The sequence below is a fragment of the Crocodylus siamensis genome, chromosome 5 (genome assembly GCF_052110815.1).
Source record: "Crocodylus siamensis isolate JL-2025a chromosome 5, ASM5211081v1, whole genome shotgun sequence".
Taxonomy (NCBI): domain Eukaryota; kingdom Metazoa; phylum Chordata; order Crocodylia; family Crocodylidae; genus Crocodylus; species Crocodylus siamensis.
The window spans coordinates 147360042-147380075 of NC_143399.1; the positions used below are offsets into that span (position 1 = coordinate 147360042).

General features: G+C 40.9%; 1 protein-coding gene across 1 annotated transcript in view; it reads left to right on the forward strand.

Moving 5' to 3' along the window:
• TBC1D5 (TBC1 domain family member 5) overlaps window positions 1–20034 on the forward strand; it is a 475870-nt gene that overhangs the window by 337640 nt on the left and 118196 nt on the right. The window contains exon 15 of the mRNA XM_090046588.1: window positions 17508–17650. Coding sequence (XP_089902714.1) covers window positions 17508–17650 — 143 coding nt within the window. The remainder of the gene's footprint in view (window positions 1–17507; window positions 17651–20034) is intronic.

The window sequence follows — 20034 nt, forward strand, 5'->3', positions numbered from 1 at the left end:
TCGTCCACGAAGAACTGCGAGGCTTGGGGCATGCTAAAGGGGAGGTTGGAGGCACGCATTGCCCATAAGGCTGGGGGTGTTGAAGCACCCCACTTGGAACAGAGGTAATACCAGCGGTGTCAAGTGGAAGTAGGTAGCCTCCCTTACTGAACTTTACAAGATCAAAGATGTGGCGGGTGAGAAGAGGGTGCTGGGCCACCTTTAATTGACACGGCAGGGGGCGCTAGCGGGATCATGGCTGCCCCTGCACCCACTCCGTGACAATGCGTCTCCTGGCTCTGTTGTTTTTGAGCTTGCTGCCTTGCTACTTTGTCAGGAATAAGACATGTCTCCCAGTAACTATTCCATTGTTTTATGAGGATATATACGTTTTAGCAGTCTTCAGTAGCTCAATTGTCTAGACCTTTACTGAAAAACCTGATACATAATAAGGATGCTTGAATATTATAATGGGCCATAATAAGAATGTGATTGTAGGCATTCTGGATTACAAATTTACATAAGTAGAAGATTCTGGCTTTTAATTATTGTTTCCTGGGAGTTACCAGTGTTGTCGAGGCAGACTCCATTAGTATTGTTTGGGGGTTAGGTATTACCACATACAACAGGCTCTCTGTTTTGATGGTCTGTGCATGCACTGTCCCTATACTGTTTGTAATGTTGTACCCCTTACGAGCTCATTGTTCCAAGAAAGTAACCATAGGCTTCTGTTCTTAGTAAAAAAACAGCCAGGTTTATTATACACAAACAAACCTAGGCACTTGCATTCATGACCAACTGATACACAGTACAAGCCATGTCTTTTGCAGGCATGGTCATAGACATAATCCTTAAGTCCAGTAAAAGTATTAAGGGTTCCCAGGCCCTTTGTTATGCACCGATCAGAACAATTTTGTTTACACTTTACACATCCTACTTCTCACCAGTTACTGCAACCTTTTCGCCAGATATGGACACCTGTGGCCAGCTCATTCCGATTGTTTTTCTGATATTCTGTGCTCATCTTTTATACGTGCTCAGATGCTTTCTGATTAGAATGCATTGGAAAAGACTCAGTCAAGTCTGCTGGAGCATTCCAATCGGAACGCTCCAGCGTGTGGCATCATCTCATGCATTCAGCATCCCATGTTTCAAAATGGCAGCGGGGGAGCTTTAACTACAGCTTGACTGACGATCTTTAGTTACAGCACCCCTGCCACCATTTTGAAATGTGGGATGCTGAATACACAAGACACTGGGCATTTTAATTAGAGCTGTGCCCGTCTCGATTTGAGTATCCGCTCCCATGCTGCCCTGGCACGTGCACCTGATGTCAGGCACATTGAGGCTTCATGCACGTTCTGGGGGAGCCCTTCGTTTTTTCCCCAGGGAGGACCGCAAAACTCACATGCCACCACTTCTTTATAATAATTATTATAAAGGGAAGTGTGATGGATAGAATATAAAAAGTAGAACCTTCATGATGATGATTTGAGTACATATTTGATCCTTTTAAGCAATCATCAAAATAGATGTATTTTTTCTTACAGTAATGGCTACCATGTGACCATTAAAATAGGATTTGCCCTACTTTATTCTACAGGGAAATGCGGTAACTAGCAAAATTTACTAAAAACGGACCACCAAAACAACCATACAGTGAAATCCCTGATATCCAACACAAGTGGGGAATCAGGGGTGCCGGTAATGTAAAAATGCCAGTTATCTGAGGGCACCGGGTTTCTGCCTGGACACAGAGCCAGGGGGAAAGGGGGATGCAGCAGTAGCTTGGTTACTAGTGTGCCAGTTAGTAAAATCCCAGATAACAGGGATTTTACTGTATTTCTTTCTCAGAGAGATACTGTACAAAATAATGTAACGTAATTTAACTGTTCTGAATATACGCTAGAGCAGGGGTTACCAAAGTTTTTATGCCACGGCCAACAGTGGCCACGGCCCAACAAACTGTGGCCCAGCAGTCACAGCCAACTGCGGCCAGAATTTCAGCCAGCAGATGGGTAAGGATACCCCAACCCTCAGGTGGGGGAGAGGTGGGCCAAACCCTGTGCTGCTGCAGGCCCTGCAAAAGAAGCCATGGCCTCTCTACCCCGCTTTGAGGGGCTGCAGTTTGCCAGTCTGTGGCCTCTTCCAGTCCAACAGCCAGCCATGCTGAGGAGTGGCAGCTGACCTGCCACAGCCAGGCATTGAAAACCCCTGCCCTAGAGCAACAGTTGAAACATTAGGAAATGTATTCTCTTTGAAAGAATAGACTCTATTAAATACTGACTATTGTTTTTTCTAATGTAATTTTTTACTTTAAAATGTATATAGGCTCCAACTGCCAAACCAAATTTTAATCAATGTTTTTCTCATTTTTGGAGAATGAAAAGTGGGAGGGAGGAGTTTATAATTGCTAATAGCTGTTAACACTAGCAATTCCACTAATTTAGAAGTGCCTCTTTTGTTTGAATAGGTTTATTTCTACATACAATATTTAAAATCATGCTCTCATAATTATTTCTGTTGCAACAGAAAATATTTCCATTACTGTGCAGGCATTTTCTAAAAGAAAATGTATGTTTATCATCACTAATAAAGATTGTAATTTTGGGATAAGCAAAAACAGCAAGCAGTAAAATTCAGTAGCCACTCCTCTACATTCTCGCATTTATCTGACTTTTAAACATGGATATTTGTTACTGAATTATCTAATTTTATGCATACAGATGATAAAATCCTAGATCTATTTGTTTCATAGATTTCATAGACATTAGGGCTGGAAGGGACCTCGGGAGATCATCGAGTCCAGCCCCCTGCCCAAAGGGCAGGAAGTCAGCTGGGGTCATAGGATCCCAGCAAGATAAGCATCCAATTTATTCTTGAAGGTGTTCATTGTAGGTGCTTGAACCACCTCCGCTGGCAGGCTGTTCCAGACCTTGGGGGCTCGAACAGTAAAGAAATTCTTCCTTATGTCCAGCCTGAAACGGTCTTGCAGGAGTTTGTGACCGTTCGACCTCGTCATCCCATGGGGCGCTCTGGTGAACAGATGTTCCCCCAGATCCTGGTGGTCACCCCGATAAACTTGTAGGTGGCCATCAGATCACCCCTGAGCCTGCGCTTTTCCAGGCTAAAGAGTCCCATGGCTCTCAGCCTGTCATCGTAAGATCTATTTTCCTGACCTCTGATCATGCGTGTGGCTCTCCTCTAGACTCTCTCAAGCTTCTCCACATCCTTTTTGAATTGTGGAGCCCAAAACTGGATGCAGTACTCCAGCTGCGGCCTCACTAAGGCCGAGTACAAGGGGAGAATGACGTCCCGGGATTTGCTCGAGAAGCATCTATGGATGCACGCCAGCATTTTGGTCGCTTTACTAGCCGCAGCATCGCATTGCAGGCTCATGTTCATCTTGTGGTCAATGATGACCCCCAAGTCTTTTTCTTCTGTAGTGCTAACCAACGTAGCACTGCCGAGCCTATAAGGATGCTGCAGGTTTTTCCTCCCAAGGTGGAGAACCTTGCATTTTTCGGTGTTAAACACCATCAGGTTCTCGTCTGCCCATTTGATGAGCTTGTCCAGGTCAGCCTGGATCACCCGCCTATCTTCTGGCGTGGATGCTTTGCCCCAAAGTTTGGTGTCATCGGCAAACTTGGCCAGTCCACTCCTGACTCCAATGTCCACATCGTTAATGAAGATGTTGAACAGTATGGGTCCCAGGACAGAGCCTTGAGGGACCCCACTGGTCACAGGGCACCACGATGAGTGACTGCCATCAATCACAACCCTCTGGGTCTGACCACGAAGCCAATTTCCCAGCCAGCGGATCATGGTGGAGCCAAAGCCACAACCGGGCAGTTTGGCCAAGAGGTGATCATGGGATACCAGATCAAAAGCTTTTTTGAAGTCAAGATATATGACATCAATCTCTTCTCCCTTGTCCAGGTGATAGGTCACCTGGTCATAGAAGGAAATGAGATTGGTCAAACAAGACCTACCCGCAACAAACCCATGCTGGCTATCCCTTAGGATGTTAGCCTAGGCCAGTCCATCAAGGATGGCCTCCTTAATAAACTTTTCTAAGATCTTCCCCAGGATAGAAGTCAGGCTAATGGGCCTGTAGTTAGCCGGATCCACTCTCCTCCCTTTCTTGAAGATCGGCGCCACATTGGCCTTCTTCCAGTCTTCGGGCACTACACCAGAGCACCAGGAGTTTTCAAAGATCCGTGCCAGGGGCTGGGCTATGACGCTCGCCAGCTCCTTGAGTACCCTGGGGTGCAGGTTGTCAGGGCCAGCTGACTTGAAGGTATCCAGCTTCTCAAGGTGTTCCTTCACGAGGTCAGCATTGATGGAGGGTAGGGGATCCCCCTCACCCAGATTTCCCTGTCCCATAGCAGGCATGGGCATCCCGTGTGATGGATGAAAGACTGACACAAAGTACCTATTTAATAGGTTGGCTTTTTCCTGGGCATCAGTTGCCAGTTGCCCCATCTGGTTTAGCAGGGGTCCAACGTTGCCCTTGCTTTTCCTCCGGCTCCCCACATATCTGAAAAAGGACTTTTTGTTGTCCTTGATGCCTGAAGCTAGTTAACATGTGTTAATGGAGCACTGGTTTTTAAATCTGGTTATTGTACAGACTGCCTAATTTCATTTATTTTGTAGCATTAGACCTTTGTTTCTTTCAATGGAACAAAAGCATATTAATTGTGAAATTACTTCTCCATGGATCTTCCTTTTTGCTAAGATTAGATATTTGACTCTGTCACCCAAATATGCTCCTCCAAATTTAACAGGAACTAGGTCTTTTTTTTATTGCATGCCATGAGTTGGATGGTGAAGTCCATAGTTAACTTGCAGTATCCCTTTTAAAACCTTGCCTTAGACCTTTAGATGTTTACCACAGGGATGTTTAAACTCATCTTGCCCTGCAAGCCAGATGAGCATTGGGCTGATCTGTGGGCCAGATTGGGACCAAGCCCTGTGTCGCATGCAGTTTCATCCAGGGCCCACACTGCACATAGTGTGTGGGCTGAACCTGGTGCTGCATGCAGCACAGTGGGTCAGTCCACAGCATGGGCTGCCTGTAGCGCCCTGCCAGACTCGCCCTGCACACTTGCTCCAGGGTTGTCTGGATTCAATGTCACTGTGTAAGGCTAGCCCGGGGAAATTCTGAGAGAGTTCTGAAAAACTGCAAAATTCTGAAAAATGACCTAAAATTCTGAAGAAGTTCCAAGCCCTTAAAGAAAAAGAATTACTTATTATGTAATTTTAGAACACCATTCTTTGGGCTGAAGCAAAATAAAACATTGAGTAAGAGTTAGTTTATATTTCTCATCTAACAAAGAGAAAACGCTGTCAGTCCCATGATACTTGATAGCTTTGGTTCTTTTTAATTTTCCTCCATGTCCATTTTAAATATATATTTAGATATGGAGAAATGGAGTTACCACTGAAATTAAAGTTTAAGGAATGGATTTTAATAAGGTGGACCTGGTTGCCTGTAATTACTGGCAATTTTGTTAGATTATTTTTTAGAAAGTTTTTTGTCATCTAGATGTGTACCACACAAGGTGACATGATGTGCCAAGTACAGACTTTGCAGTTCCTGCTTGAAGAAGCAAAATTAATCAGATTCTGATAATGTAGGCAGATTCACATATATTTGCCAAAAAGGACTTACAGAACAAATTCTGATGAGCAATATCTCCAGCAGAACCAGCAATCACCATCAATAATGTGGCAGAATAGGATTATATTGGAAAGGAACCCCAGGAGAAACCTACCACAAGGCAGGCTAAAACATCTTATAATCAATTATTTTTCATCTACCAACAGTTCTAATATTACTGTTACAGACGCACAGTATCTTCACCAAATCCATTCTTGCAAGGAAGTATGATACAATTGTTCTCACTTAACACAGCATCAGATTCTTTTGCCAGCAAGGCTAAATTACAGTAAGAAGGGGGAGATAATTATTAGGATCTTATTTTTAGAACGAGAAGCCTTCTTTAGTAAGGGAATATTTACTGCCTTCCTAAAACAGACATAAATTTTCCAAAGGCAAGGCTGAATTATCTTTTTTGTAATCTCAAAGAATCCAAATTGTGCAGGGTAGCATCCAGAGAATAAATGAGACCTTTGTGTCAAACAATTTTTTCAAATTGATGAATAGGTGATTATTTAAAGATAGGTGGTAACCTGAGTTTGGCTGACTAATTAACATAAATCATCATTCAGGACATAGAAAACAGTCCTTTTGAAGAACCCAGTGAAGACCATTTACCCGGTAGAAATTAAGAAATTGGGCTAGGGATACAGTATTCCAGTACTGTGTCTGGCTTTCCTTTCAGGATCCTTATGGTTATAATGAAGATTATAAAGTTGTTTTTGAGATATCTAATCTATAAGAAATTCTCTCTCCAGTAGAGGTAGAAACACACTGTAATCCTGACCACACAAAGGTAGAATATACTGTTTCATTTAATTTTGTAGAATAATTTCACAGTTGTTAAGGGCTACATATTTTATTTCTATAAAAGCTACATAAGGCTCTAGTATCTCTCTGCATAAGAAAACAACTTTTATTTTACTGTAAAAGTTCAGTTACAGTTTGATATTATATAGTGAAGTAAGACTATAGTGATCAGTCAATGCTGCCTTAAAATAGTTTAAATCAGAAAAATAAGATGTCCTATTTTCACCAAAAATGACTCACAATTTTGTACTCAGTCAATTATAGATGAGTAATATAGCTTACATTAATGTATTTATATTCTAAATAGCAACCATACTGATCTGGAAGGGCTTCTTTGAGGTGACTTTGCTGGACTTTTTGAAGGGCTCCTGGTTGGACTTTTTGAAGGGTTCTTGGCTGGAGTCTTCTCAGGAGTCTTGGCTGCAGGTTTTTCTGGAGTCTTGTCTGCTTTCTTAAAGAAAGTGTCCAAGGAAGTTTGGACAGAGGTTCTCCAGGGAGATGGGCGATGCAGCAGACTTGTTCACTGGTGTGGTGTGGCGTCAGATCAAGCGTCATAAAGTTGAAACTGACATCAGAAAGTCAAAACAGGGTATCAATTTATAAATGTTCTAAGTGCTATTTGTTGTAACTCAGAACATCTTAAGTCAAGGACTGCCTGTATGTTTAAAAAAAAGGCAAGCCACACTGGGCAGAAAATGTCCAATTAGCCATAGAAACCTGATACACATGTGGGACTGAGAAGGTCAGTTGGATGCCATAGATGTATAAAACAAGGGCATATTCAGTGGTCACTGGTGCTCAATCTTTTTTTTTTTTTTTCCCCTCCTCCAAACAAGTGGGCCAAATCTTAAAAATAGAAATGGGCTCAGGGCACACACGAAGTATTATAGTTGTTAGAGGTGTACCAATATATTGGTAGCCTATTGGATCAGCGCCAATAAAAGGGAAATTTGCATTATTGAATATTGGCTTTTTTTGGCCATTGTAGCCAATAATGTTCTCCAATAATTATGCCCTCTGGTCAGGGCCTTTGGATGCCTGGGTTCCCTCTCACCCACGGAGCTGAGGCCCCTGGACACCTGGGTTCCCTCCTGCAAGCTGGGGTGACCCTGGATACAGCCTAATCTCCTCACCAGCGGGCTGAGCTGGAGCAAAGCAACTGCCACAGTGTCCCTGGGCACTAGTGCAGTGCAGTATGGATCTGGGGTTGGGGCAAGCTTTATAAAAGGCACCGAATACCACAGATGTGACTGGGGCAGGGAGGGGCGGATGGAGTTCTGTAATTTTAGGCTTATTAATATACAATAAAAGTGCAAAATTCCATAACATTATTTTAAAATGTTATAAGCTTAATTAAACCTTAGAAGCATTCTGAAAAATAAGACAACCAACCATCATATTTCACAGGATAATTAATTAATTCTTTCAGATGACAGATGGAGATTGCCCAGCTGGTAGCACTGTACCTTGCCTCAGCTTCCTGTGCTTCTCAGTGGCCTAGCAGTGTCTCTAGAAGGGAGAGCTTTGTGTTTTGGGAGTGTGGTGGGAGTGGGACTATTCTCTGCTCCAGAGCATTGGGGCGTTCTGTGAAATAACCTTTATTTTTTTCCTGGCGCTGTAAGCACCATGGGCAAAGCTTTCATGATGCTCCAGAGCCCAGGAGCTGGGCACAGCTACTATTCACCTTCCTCCTCTTCCCCTTTCCCTTCCCTTCCCCCTTCCCCCCCCCCCCAACTGAATTCACTGGCAGGGAAAAGAGGATGATGAGCATCAATGGCAATGGTGCTCAGCTCTTAGGCTCCAGAGCTGTCTGAAAACTCTGCATTCACTGGCATGTCAGCATGGGCTCTGGCTGTGCAGGTCTGGAGCTCAAGGGCACTGACGTTTACTTTTCCCTCTCTGCCCCTCTCTTCTCCCTCCGCACTGAATGGAGCAGTGGTGGTACTCATCTCAAAAGCTGTGGCTCCAAAGTGAGACATGCTGGTGAGTTCATGGGCTCCAGAGATGCGTGAAAGCTCTGAGCTCACTGTGCAAGTGAACACTGCTGCCACTCATACTCTCCTTTCGCCTGTCACTGAACTCAGTGGTAGGAGAAAGGAGGGGACAAGCAGCAGGAACATTAACTGATATGCCAGTGATGGGCATGTTCACACTGGTTTTGTAGGTCGCATTTGGCCTTTGGTCCAGAGGTGTTGAGTACTACTGCTTTAAATAATAATCTTCTACCAAAGCACTTAAGACGCTGTGCAACAGAATATTAAAAAACATGAAAACATAAGAAGTAGAAACAAATAAAGGATGTATGCATGAGAAAAGGAATGCTTAGTCAGGTTTGCATTTTATTATCAGATCTGATTTTTAGGAGAAGCTAATGAACTCCTCATATCACAGAAAACGTGTCTCTCTGCCCTCACACAGCTATGTGCCAAGCAGAAAACAATATAATAATGGATGTTACAGAAATAACTAAGATTTAAGGCCAGCTGGAACTATTTTAGTAATCTTTTCTGACCTTCTGCAAAACACGTGTCGTAGAAACAAGTTATGGACTTAATGCTGGTAGCATTTGAATCTGGAAAGAACATATCTTTAGCAAGATGGACATTTTAATTCCTTCCACAGCAACTTAAATACAGACAAAAAGTGATCAAAATCTGTAACAATAGAATATAATTATGGGCTATAGGTATTAACCTCATATGTACAGGGGTGTAGGTTGTAGCCATGTTGGTTTAAGGACATAGGCAGACAAGATTCTTTGGGTGAATCTGATATCTTTTATTAGACCAACTCAAATAGTTGGAAAACAATTATTAAGCAAGTTTTTGGGTTCAAAAACCCTTTGTTAAGCTAAGGAAGTATCAGCAGTTGGTGTGTGCTCTTCCTGGATGGAATGAAAAGTAAAGAAGCCAGAGGCTGGGCTGGTATGCATAGAAGACAGGCAGTCAGTGAAAATGTAGATTGAGGAGTCAGTGGGTGAGAGACAGGCTATTGGGTGGTGGGGTGGGGGAAGAGGGAGAATAGGAATGAATAGTGGAGAGATACCTGGGAAGTCAGATGTCATCTGCCTGATAATTGTTTTCCAACTATTTAAGTTGGTCTAATAAAAGATATCAGATTCACCCAAAGAACTTTGTCTGCCTATTAACCTCATATGTGGATTCTTGAAAGTTATTGTGCATGCTGTTCTCAACATTTAGATCAAACATGTAAAGCTTCTACAGAAAATTTACTTTTTTAAATGTTTAACCTAAACAGCCACTGGGGAGTTTCTGCACAAGACACTGAGGAGTTTCTGCACAAGACTACATTTCGGTTTTGATTCCATGTGCTGCTTCTACATCCCAGAGAAATACTGACTTTTAATAAGACCTTATTTACTTTAGACATTGCCTCTTTTTTTCTCTGTTAACTGCTGTACTCAACTTCCACATTCTTCTCAACTATGATCATCTGAGCCTCTCTCATTTCTAGCTTTTCAGTGATAGGTTTAGTAGAAAAATAGCTACATGACCTACTCTAAAAAAGAAATAAAATTTTGCTCCAGAACTATTTTCTCTACTGCCCTTTTATTTGTTGAAGTTCTGTTCGACCCATTCACAACCATCTGTGTGAAATCTTAAGAAAACCCCAAGACTTGTTAAGACTAGAAACACAAGACTAGAAAAATAAACTGTGGCATATATATAATATGAAACTGCAAATTCTCATTTAGATGGGTCTCCATAACATCGCAAGAAAGTAAACCACTTGACATTTTTATAAATTAATCCTTTTCTCTCTGACTAATGTAGACAACTATAGGAAGTCATATATGGCTTCTAGTATTATATTCCTTTTCATCTTCCCTCATGCTTACTTTGGAGATTCTTTAGTTGTACTTCTAAATATTATTTTGCTCTTCTGCTTCATCCACAAAATTGTTTACATATACTCATCCACTAATTAAATTAGTCTCTTATAATATCCATCAGGTTTGTTCAGTCTATCAAGAATTGTTTAGTATGTGGGATAAACTATTTCAATTCTTGGCTTTTTCATTTACAGTACGACTTCATTTGAAGGTGCATACACACAACAGTTGTTACTAACCCTTGTTTCACATCTTTTTTCCAAGTAAGCATCCCACACCTGATGGGCTGTTTGCTCTTTGTTCTAGACTAATGACTGTGCTTTTGCATGTTAAATTGCACTAGGTGGAGGTGTAAACTTGGATGTTGTTCATTATCTGCATTGAATCTGAGTTTAAAGAGAGAGGTCTTATGTGCAAGTTTCACAGGCAACCTTAATTTCTTTATTTCTGCACAACTTTGCAAACAATATGTTCTTTTAAATGGTGGTTTTTTGCTATTTAACTCCTACATTATATAAAAACCCTAAAATGAATAAGAACAAATTACATCATATGGAATCTTACTGACCCCTCCTATGAAAATGAGTTTCAGAAGGATCTTTAGATCCATGAGAGTCCACACCAGTAAGTAACTGGTAGCAATATAAGGAGGTAATATCTGCAGATTGCTCTGCACCACAGAAGGATGGGGCCACAGGTGCTGACCCCAACATCTAACTCGCCCCAGCTGAAGATCCGGGAGGAACTAAACAGGGTCACTTTGCCCCAAGTGGCACAGTCTTCTCTGCCACGAATTTGTGCCACTGCTACTTGAGCTCCTTCAAGTGTACATGCCTGCATGTGCAGAGATACCATAAGGCTGCAGCCAGAGATAACACTTGAGCCGTTCCAAGAATATCACTGGATTTAAGAACTGGTTCACAATTGACCCTAGACAGAAGTTTCTGCATGTGTACTGCTAAGAGTTCTTAGTAGAACTACCACCTTCTAGGGATTGCACTGCTGCCAAACACTGCTGGGGGTGGTAGAGTACCCAGACCATCATGCCTTCTTGGAAGGAGTGGAGGGATTGTCCCCTGCTTGTGGTCCCTAGTGGGCAGTGTGCTCTGCCCCTTCACAAATCTTCACAGCTTTTCAACCCCTGCTTTGAAAGCCACACTGTCAAATTCACCTCCCTGCTAGAGACCCTGCACCCTAGGCTGCCAGGCTCATTAGTCAAACACCTTCTCCTCCTCCCTTGCCCTGGCACCCCAGAGCAAAGGGTACCTAACATGGAAGTGAAATTGACAACACAGCTTCCAAGGCAGGGGTTGAAAAACAATGGAGATCTTGGGGGCTTCTGGGAGCATGTGCCACTCCCCTTCTTCACTACCCCCCAACCACAATCAGGGGCATTCAGCCCTCCAGCACCTGACGGGAAGATCCAGAGTGATACAGTGGTATGGTTGCACCCCATATTACTGATGATGGTGTGGGAGCAGCAGTCCTCAAAGCAAGTAAGAATCTCCTTTCCCCTTGGTGACCAATGGCACCTCTCCTCTCTTTCCATTTCCCCAGCTGCTGTTTCTGTCCATGCTTCTGTTCCTATGGCATCATGCACCTGCCCCAGTGGGGAAGCTGACGGTAGAATTCGGAGCCATACAGTCCTGGCTCCATTCCAGAGCAGCCCCTTGCCCTGCATGTTCAGGAGGTATAGTGTAACACAGGTTGGGTGTCTGGAGAGCTGACTGGACACAAGACATGGAATAGCTTCTGTTCCCACGTAACATTGAAATGGTTCACAGAGGACCAGCTCAAAATAGTACTTGATTTTTTCCCATGTGTTTTTGAAACATTCCAGGAAGTTTAAGCCAGGCTTAAGTGACATGCATATCTAAACTCTTATGTTTTAAAGTGTATTTAGAATGGTCTAAGAATTACATCTATCCAGACTCTAAGGCTAGGGACAGAATCTGCCCATAAACCAATTTAAGTGATCAGAAACTGGTTTGAACCTGTAACAGAACAAGTTCAGTACACACAAGCCTGTTTCAAAATGACCAAAACTGGTTTGAGATGAACCTGGTTGCATGTAGCATCAGACTTAACTGATTTGAGCTTAAACCAGTTTATGCAAGTTCTGTCTAAGACCCCTTCTGGGGTTAGGTCACCCAGCATCCCAGCATGCTCTCCAGGCTGGGCTCTTTGCTCCAGCCCACCAGGGTTGGCCCTGCCCCTCTGCTCCCTAGCTAGATGCTGAAGCGGGGGGTATAACCCCCATCCCTGCTCCCTTGCCTAAGGGACCCTGCCAGCCAGCCTCTGGCTGGGCCCATCCCTCTGCCACTGGAGCAGCAAGGGGGCAGGGCCCTTGACAGGGACTGCAAGCCTCTTCCTGGTGGGGGGGCCACAGCTGCACCAGGGCTCAGAGGCAGCCATAGCTACTCAAGGTCTCCCCCTAGTGCTGCCATCACCACTCATCTGTGGCAGCTTTCTCTGCCCTCCCCAAATGGCAGTGCTCTCCTCCCCCCCCCCCCCCCCCACCTAGAAGAGGCTTGTGTCAGGGCTGCTCCCCCCTCACTGCTGCAGTGGCGAGGGTGGGGCCAGAGGGCAGCCAACATGACCCCCTTAGGTGTGGGGCAGGAAGTAGAGTTATTCTCCCCTCTGTCCCTGGGGGACTGCAGGGAGTGCTCACTCTAGTGCTCACTCTGACCACTGCCACTGCCATCTGCCCCCTCCTTCAGACTCCAGAGAGAGGGGGAAATAACCCCCCTTCCTGTCCCCTGCCTACGGGGCCTATGCCAGCTGGCATTTGGCCATGCCCCCAGCCCCACTGCTGCAGCAGCAAGGGGGGAGCTCCTGGTGGACCCCAACTTGGGGTCTATGCTGGTGGGATGGGGGTGGGGGAGGAATTAATTACACACCCCTAGCACAGCTTCCCTGCAGTTGAGGGCCGTTCTAGCGCCTCCCGGCTTCTGGCCTGAGCCACTCCAGGCATGTGCCTACATTTCATCTATTCACTTGCAAATTGGTTCAATCTAGACAGGTTAGTCTAACCTGAAAAGATTGAATCAATTCAGGCTCCATCTTTTTTAATGTCTGTCTCTAGACTAATGGTTAAACAGGCCCTTCCCAGCCCCTCATTCACCTCCCTCTGCTTCTGCCTGTCTTGGTTCCTCCTTTCTCCCTACTGACAAACATCCTTTCCCTCCATCCAGAACTCTCTCCTCTTCACCTACCTGCTGTTTGCGTTTGCTACTGGAATTCTGCTACCCATATCCTTATTCCTATTCCTTACCTGTATGCACCTCCTGTTTCCAGATTTCTGTCCTCCTTACTCACTGAGCTGCTGCATCTGAATGTCCCTTCTCTATAGGGATGGTGTACATTCACTCTGATTTGGTATGTAAGTCTGAGAAATAATGGAGCTGGCTCAATGTAGATGGGTATTTCAAATGTAACTGCAATAGATTCTAGCTAATACCATGAGTGTGTGCGAACTGAGATTTTTGTAGAGCCCTACCAGCTATGAAATTTGGCAGATTGAATATGGTAAAAAAATTAAAACTAATATTCAAGATGTAAGTAACCCCTCCTTACCAAACTACATTTTTGCTCAAAAACATTTTTGTGTTACATCTTCCTACTGAAAACTTAGTAAGATATTTTTAATTTTGGCAATTTTATTTCTTTAAACTTACTCTCAAAGATACCTGAAACTTTCAGAAAAAATGAGTTCAAGGCAGAAAGCAAAGTTGAAAAATCCTAATACGAATTGATTGCATTTGGCAACAGTTTATGCACCTTAAAATATGGTCTATAATAGGAGGTGCCCTGAAGTATAGGAATTGCTACCTGTGGCCTGTAATGATTATAGAGATTGGCATTAAATCTTTCAAATAACTCATAAATTGTTGCTTATCTAAAGCTATACTGAGCAGTTTGTAAATTCCTGTATATTCCAAAGAAGATTTTGTCATTCCTGGTCATGGCTTTTCATATATGTGTATTAATCAGTCTGGCACCAGTATCATATTCTGTGCTGCTCAATCCTCCTATAACAACAGTCATGCTGTCTTTTACCTCCACAATGCTATCATATCTTGTTAAGATTATATAATTGAGGTCTGTAATTTTTATGGATTTCAGAGTTCTCAGTGAAGATTGAGAGCATGCATGGACATGCAAAGCAGTAGCTCAAATAAATGAGTCTTATGGCTGCTAACTGATAGTGCCTCCAGGAATATCTAGTAAATCTTAATCAAAATGGAAGTAATCTTTATTGAAACCTAGTAAGTGGAGTCCTTCCCATGGTTAACATATTTACCAAAGCACCCAATTTCTTCTGGTTTCTCTATACAGTAAGGTCATTAATTAATCATTTTCTCTTGCTAGTAATTACTGATCACTTGAGAATTGTGGTTTAATTATATAGGAATCATAAGTGGAAGCTAGGGGGTGTATTCCACCAGGCAAATGATAGAACCCTTGGTTTATTTTTACTTTAAATATTCTGTACTTCTTTATTTTTACAGATTTTAATTGCTAAGTAGGTCTGGTAAAATATGAATTACTGTATTATTGCATGTGATACAAGGTACACTATTGTGAGCATTGTAGACTGCAGGTGTAACAGATGTAAAGCAAGATTAACAGGACAGAGCAATAATTAAGCCACAGACAGTCATCTAAAAAGAGAAAGTTTTCTTGTCCAATGCTATCATTAAATGCAACTTAAGTTCTCTGTAAATATTTGTAAGAGCAATAAAAGCATGTTAATTTGGAAGAAAACACTCCAACGTGGACAGTTACTTTATGGATTAAAGTTCACTTTTTATAAATGTATAGGTTCACCGAAGTCATGCCATATGGCAGCATAGTTCATTGGCAATAGGGTCCTTGGTTTATGGATGCTGTGAGCTAAATGCTTCTGAAAAAAAAAAAAGAGACAACTGTTAATATATATGCATTTACAGCAATGTGAATTGCCTATTCCCTTTGGGACAAGGAGGTTCAAATCGTTAATGATAGTATTATAGTTGTTAAAGAAGTCCAGTTGTTCTTCAGCACTCTGCATCTGTGAAACATGATATCTCTGGGGACCGAGATTTAACTTTCCCTGGAGAAAATATAAAAGCAGGAAAAAAGAGAATGACTTCTGCTTGAGCAGAATAAACCTGCATCTACAAACGATTAACACTGCATAATGAAGTAGTAAAGAAGTAAGAGAGATTTCTAATAAAAGACTAATAACAAATCCCATTACACCATGGTGTATTTTTTTCCTTGAAGTGTATAAGAGTTTTAGCAAACCTTCTGAATTAGATTTGGGTAGTTGTGAGCAAAGTCAGCTCGAATGCTTCAAGCTTAACTGAGTTTTCGCTCCTAACAGTTTGTGTAACATGAAAGTTGTGGGTTTACGGGTAGGAGGGGTTGTTACTGCAAGTAATCGGCTTCACGCAGAGATTGGATAATGTTTGTGTCACCATAGGATAATAGTTTCCTGTAGGCTAGGCACTGTAGGGTAATGTGCCACTATATGTTAAAACACCTTATATAGAACATTATCAGAATTAAATGTAGTAGATTAGCCTTGATTTGAGTTAACCGTACCTTTGACTCCTCTTTTGTAGCAACGTTCAACTCTAAAGATAGGTGTTTATAGAAAGCAGTAGGAATGGGAAGTGGAGAGCAGCATGAATTCAATTTTATGGGAGACAAAACTTGACATGTTTGTCTTTTATTACTAGACTTTGTTGTCTCTAATAACTTTGCCTTTATAACTGGACATTATAGTGACGGTTATTCTTACATTAATGAATAGAAAATCAACATAAGGCAGGGATGGGATGATTTTATGTTCCAAGCATACATATATATTTTGTTTCTAAACTGTAATATTACTTTTGAAAATCTGCTTAGTGATCATCTAGCTGTCCAGGAAGACTTTTTAAAGTGTACTGGGTCAGTGACCAAAGAATAAAAGTTGAGAAGATATTGGAATGAAAATGTTGGGAAGTGAATTAAATCTGATTCATAGCATGAGCCCTTTATTAATAGACAGTCATTCAGTTGTTATCGTCCTAAATTTGTGTTTGGCTGACATACGTTGACTTGCATTTATACAGAAATTAACTTCTGTTACAAGAGTCAAATGAATTGGTACCTTACAACTACAGTGACCTCTGTATTATGGTTAACAGATTTGGAATTAATCTTAAATAATAAATAAAATACAATCTATATCTATGGAGTTAACTGACGTGAATTCTAGCTGTCTTTCTAGGGCTTTCCTGTGGTGTCAACTGTCAGTGTTAAAGAATGGCTTAGTTTCCTTGCAGGAAAGTTCTACTAAATTTATTTTCTCTTTCCACTGACTAAAAAATATATAGTAAATACTAGCTTGAATGAAATACTAGCTTACTGTGGCTAAGATGGTAATAATTGCCTTTTAAGTCTATTTTGAAATAACTTATAACGTTAATGTTTTAGTTATTCTTCGTATTTTTCAAAGTTAAAATTTAAGTTGATCCTTGCTGCAGGCTTGAGGTAAGTAGGGGGAAGCTAAGACACACACAGGTTAAATGACTTTTGAATCCACAGAGCAAGTCAGTGGCAAGAGTTGGCTTTGGAAGATAAGAGATTTGGGTGAAAAGTACTGAGCTTAGATTGCTGTTAGATTTTCAACATTGAGCAAACATTGCAAGTAATCTAGATGGGTATCCATATTTTATTGAATATGAAACCAATATGACATATTTAATCAAATTGATATGCATCATATTTTGCTCGTACCTGAAAACGCTATAATTACAGAAAAAGAGGAGGCCCATTTCAGGTAGCTTATTCAATCCCATAATGACAGCTATTTCATATCTGCCTCAAAAATATCCTTTGTCTGGACTTTTTACGGGTCCTCGTAAGCTCTGGCCTCATCCTGCCTTCCTGCTTTTCCAGGTTTCTGTGAATGATATTTTCTAACTTTCTTCTTAAATCAATATGAAAGTAAACATGCAAAAAAAGATAATATGCAATCTGATGTCAGTTTTATCCATCAAGGCCGATCTACACAATGTTAATAAAAGCTTTTGCAGTACTTAGTGCATTTCTTCCCCTAACCCTATTGGTATGTAAAGAGTATTTCCCAGAACAAAATTATTAATAAATGTTAAAGGAATTATTTATAAATACTAAGTGCTTACTTTTTTTTTCTTTTTCTTTTTTTAGACGATGGGTTAGACTGCTTTTTGGGCGAGAATTTCCACTTCAGGACCTTCTTGTTGTTTGGGACGCATTATTTGCTGACAGCATCTCTCTCGATTTAGTTGACTACATTTTTGTAGCTATGTTGTTATATATTAGAGATGCCTGTAAGTATCAATTATCTTATGTTCTTAAAAAAGGTACTGGACACTCCTAGCTTTACAGAAGGGAGGTTTAGGGGGTATGAAATTCCTAAGCTTCATCTTTTTTGTGTGTGTTTTGTCTAACTGAAAATTCTTTAAAATGTGAACTGTGGTAGGAGCCACTTGTCATCAAATGTGAATATTATGAAATAAATTGAATATTGTAGCTAAAATCAAGACTGCTTTATGAATAGTTCTGTCTTTATAGGGAATTGTAAATTTCATATATAAAGCACAGTGGTACAGATATGTATAGAGCTCCACCTTCTGACAAAGCTGACGTATTGAGTAAATCTTTTGACAATGAAAATATTTTTATGCTGCTGTTTATATGAGGAATAGAAAATGTTAAATAGTGTCTCAGACTTTTAAGAAACAACAGCTAATAACTTTCTGAGATCACATGAAGAAAATTTGAATTTGGAGGCAGGTCACAGGCTTATACCATGCACAACATTTAAAAATAAAAAAATATTTTTAATAAACGCTTCTGAAATTTGCCCAAAGGTGAAAGGTTATTGAGCTAATGAATTTCAGAAAAAACACATGACTATGTCATGACACACAAAATATTATAATTAAATTGACATTCCTTATGTAATCAGGGGAGAGAGATGAATTGATTAAGAATCTCTTATATGTAGACTCAAATAATGTTTTAGTAATTCAGTATGAGTATCAAAATGGATGTCATGCCTTTTCACAATTACAGGCATTAGTAAGATAATATATGTGAATTTTTATTGCAAATTTGTCAGACTTATAAACATATCCATGGCCATCAGCTTAAAACAGTAACACAGGTCTGACAAGATCTTGCATTGAAGAATGCACAAAGTTCCAAATATAGCTGTGCCTGGTATTTTGGGGTGCAGTCTTGAAAATGTATTCCTATGTACTTTTGACACGTGATAATTTCCTGACAGAAACGGGATGACTTTTGTTTGTAAAATTATAGCATATATAAGTATTATCAGAGCTAGGAAGCCCTCCTGAAAAAGCTGCCATTGAATTCAGTTTAGAGGCTTTAAAACGTATGTTTCCATTTCAGAATGATCTGATTCAAAGCCATTATGTTCTATAATGTAAATCTGAGTCTTTTTTTTTTTTTTTTTTTAGCTGCATTAGGCTGTAGTAGTCCTAAAGATTTTGTTGTAAAAGTGCACTGCAGATGCACAGTAAGACTTAAAGATCAGTATTTTCCTTATCATTGTTCCCTTTTAAAAAGGCATGCTTTAGAAATGTGTTATCTGCCCACACAAGCACCTCCAAACGTTTTGGTTTCTTGTAGTATTCAAATACATGCATTGGCATAAAGTAACTGTTAGTTGAAAAGTTGTTCTGGGCATCAGTAAAAAAAATCAGGATTTTTCTTTCTTTGAAATTCCTAGCCTAATACAGACTTAGTAAATAATAGCATTTGCAATTAGAACAAGTTTACCAAACCAGTTATTCTATATTTTTAATTCGTAGCAGGGTACCTAAGGCCTAAGATAAGTATTTTCTGTGGTAAGTGAAAATAATTTTTACCTGATATTCATGTAGGCATGTTTAGTTCTTTTTTTTCAGCTGACTAGGATAGTAACATCTAATGTAGTTAACCACAACTACTACCATAAAAACAGAAAACATAGTCAAACCTGGTCTCAAAGTATGGAGTTTGGGGTTTTTTTTACATATCTTGACAATGGGAAGAGTCAAAAAGCATTTTTCTTTTCTTCCGCCTAAACCTACTGTGTTGTTTTTTTAACTTGCCGTCAGGAGTTTTTCTTCAGGAAGGTATTTCAGTTAAAGTTTTACTCTTTACTCTTATTAGAGGTTTAATGAGGGGAAAGGTGGACATTTAAATAGGTAGAGGTTGTACAACTATAAAAAAAATACATTGCAATGACATGTTCATTAGAGAAGGTTATAAATGTTTAAACATATCCCCAGGCCCCAATCAGGAAAAGGGTTTAGAAGCACTTATTTTGTGACTTTTTCTTCGCTGTATATGCTTGTAAAACAAAAATTAAAAAAATTAGTTAGTCTTTTCTTTCATAGGAGAAAGAACAAACTAGATGAGATATGAGGCCATTGTCAGGACATCAGGCTTTTAACTTTAACTGAGCCAAAGTTATGTTACTGTAGACCAGGCATGTGTCACTCATGTAGCCTTGCATGTGAAATGAGGGTCATTGGACTGGTTTGTGGGCCAAATGGAGCCACAGTGGAGCCAATGTACAGGGCAGGTCAATGTGCGTGCAATGTCAGCCCCACTCCAGAGCTTACTCTGCCCAGGGTGCATGAGGAGCACATGCTGCCTAAGACAGCAAATTTCCATTAAGGCATCTTTTGCTTTTATATCA